This window comes from Egretta garzetta, unplaced genomic scaffold (assembly GCF_000687185.1).
Source record: "Egretta garzetta isolate BGI_Z169 unplaced genomic scaffold, ASM68718v1 scaffold440, whole genome shotgun sequence".
NCBI classification, from domain to species: Eukaryota; Metazoa; Chordata; class Aves; order Pelecaniformes; family Ardeidae; genus Egretta; species Egretta garzetta.
The window spans coordinates 484,732-486,695 of record NW_009258293.1 but is presented as its reverse complement, the minus strand read 5'-3'; the positions used below and the strand labels follow the sequence as shown (position 1 = coordinate 486,695).

The following is a 1,964-nucleotide window of genomic DNA, read 5'->3' as shown; positions in this document are numbered from 1 at the left end:
GGTCACTGCCCTGCTCCTGCTGGCCACACCAGTCCTGATACAAGCCAGGATGCCGTTGTCTCTCTTGGCCACCTGGGCACCCTGCTGGCTCATGTTCAGCCACCTGGTGACCAACACCCCCAGGTCCTTTTCTGCCGGGCACCTTTCCAGTCATTCTGCCCCACGCCTGTAGCGTTGCATGGGGTTGTTGTGACCCCAGTGCAGGACCCGGCCCTTGGCCTTGTTGAACCTCACCCAATTGGCCTAGGCACATGGATCCAGCCTGGCCAGGTCCCTCTGCAGAGCCTTCCTCCCCTCCAGCAGATCCACGCTCCTGCCCAGCTCAGTGTCATCTGCAAACTGACTGAGGGTGCCCTCGGTCCCCTCATCCAGGTTGTTGATAACGATGTTGAATAGCGCTGGCCCCAGAACTGATCCCTAGGGGACACCGCTTGTGCCTGGCCACCGACTGGATTTAACTCCGTTGACCACAACTCTCTGGGCTCGGCCATCCAGCCAGTTTTTTACCCAGCGAAGAGTGTGCCTGTCCAAGTCATGAGCCGCCAGCTTCTCTAGGAGATGCTGTGGGAAATGGTGTCAAAGGCTTTCTCCTCCAGTGGGCTAACAGCAGAGGCAAACAAGTCTCTAGTCCCCTTGTTTACTAAAGATTCAATTCTATAAAAATTCACTTGAATAAAAGTTCAAAGAACTGCTTGCACTTTACGACCATTATAGCCGCTCTTGGTGCCCCAGACCCTCCTCTACCCAGAAACAAGTGCTACCAGTAGCCAGAGCTCCCACCGACTCCAAAGCACATCTCACAGATGCTACAGGGGCACCCGCACTCTGTCACAGCTGTGAGGAAGCAGTCGCTCCCCTTTGTCTGCAGGGCCGGTACAACCATACACACTGCAGCTGGACAATGCTGACCCACGCTTCAAATAAAAACTCACTTCTGCTCACGTCTTTTTTCCTAGCCTCCCTGAGGACGGGATCGCCCCAGCATGGCCCTGAACACCAACGGGCTCTGCAATTTTACTGTAGATGTGCAAAGTTGTTTGGCTCCACGTGGAAGACTAGAATCCACGTCCAAGATGGTCGTTTCTCTGTCACTACAGTTCTCAGTCGTTTTAGCCTCCAGCTCGCCTCCTGTTGCATCAAAACATTGGCACAGCCTGTCACTGGCCCCCTCGCTAGCTCTGAAACTCCTGCCCAGTTTGTCAGAAGGGGATGAGGCCAAGTACAGGAGAGCCCCACCAGTTCCATGAGCAACAGCAACCGATAAGAAGAAAGTGACGCAGATTCACATCTGTGCCCCAAGGAAAAGCAGGGCAGAGTCCGCACCTTCTCCAGGCTGAGAAGCACAGCCAGCAAAGCGGGGAGCAGATGTCCCGCTCCGCCCATGCGCCCCAGCCATGTGAGGGATGCAGCAGAACCTGGGGTGCTGCAGGAGCTCAGAGCACCTGGGGCGGGGGGGAGGGCGGGAGCAGGTGGCACTGGCTGGGAGCATCATGGGACACAGGCACAGGGAAAAAAGATTTCACTGGCATTAAAACCACCGGGCAGTATGTGGCTGACGTTTTCACTCACGCTTGGAAGGTTTGCTGACAAATGCGAGCAAAACATGCAGGTCGAGCACACACATGGAATTTTGTAGAAACCGGGTCTCTTTCTGCATGTGAGACGGCAAGGCTAGGAGGGGCAAAGCGGACAGCAAACGGCTAAACTGCCACGCCACTGCTCTTCTGCCAGAACATACCCACGCCGCTGTCCTGGGGGAACTGCCACACGCCTGTCCTTGCTGCTGCCCCTTCCCTTCGGGCCTGGTGGGTCAGCCCTGGCTTCTTACAGGTTAGATGTCAGGGTTTGGCCGCACGAGGTACATTTTTTATTTAATCCTCTAAGAGTTTAATCCACAAGTCAGATTTACACCGAGGACTCTCGGCACGGACGCAGCCTGCGCTGTCTCCGGCTCCAGCCGGCGC

At 55.9% G+C, this 1,964-nt stretch overlaps 1 protein-coding gene across 1 annotated transcript in view; it reads right to left on the bottom strand.

Annotated features, from left to right (window-relative positions):
- RAB5IF (RAB5 interacting factor) overlaps positions 1-1,383 on the bottom strand; it is a 5,467-nt gene extending 4,084 nt beyond the window's left edge. The window contains exon 1 of the mRNA XM_035893311.1: positions 1,324-1,383. Coding sequence (XP_035749204.1) covers positions 1,324-1,383 — 60 coding nt within the window. The remainder of the gene's footprint in view (positions 1-1,323) is intronic.
- Positions 1,384-1,964: the final 581 nt, after the last annotated feature.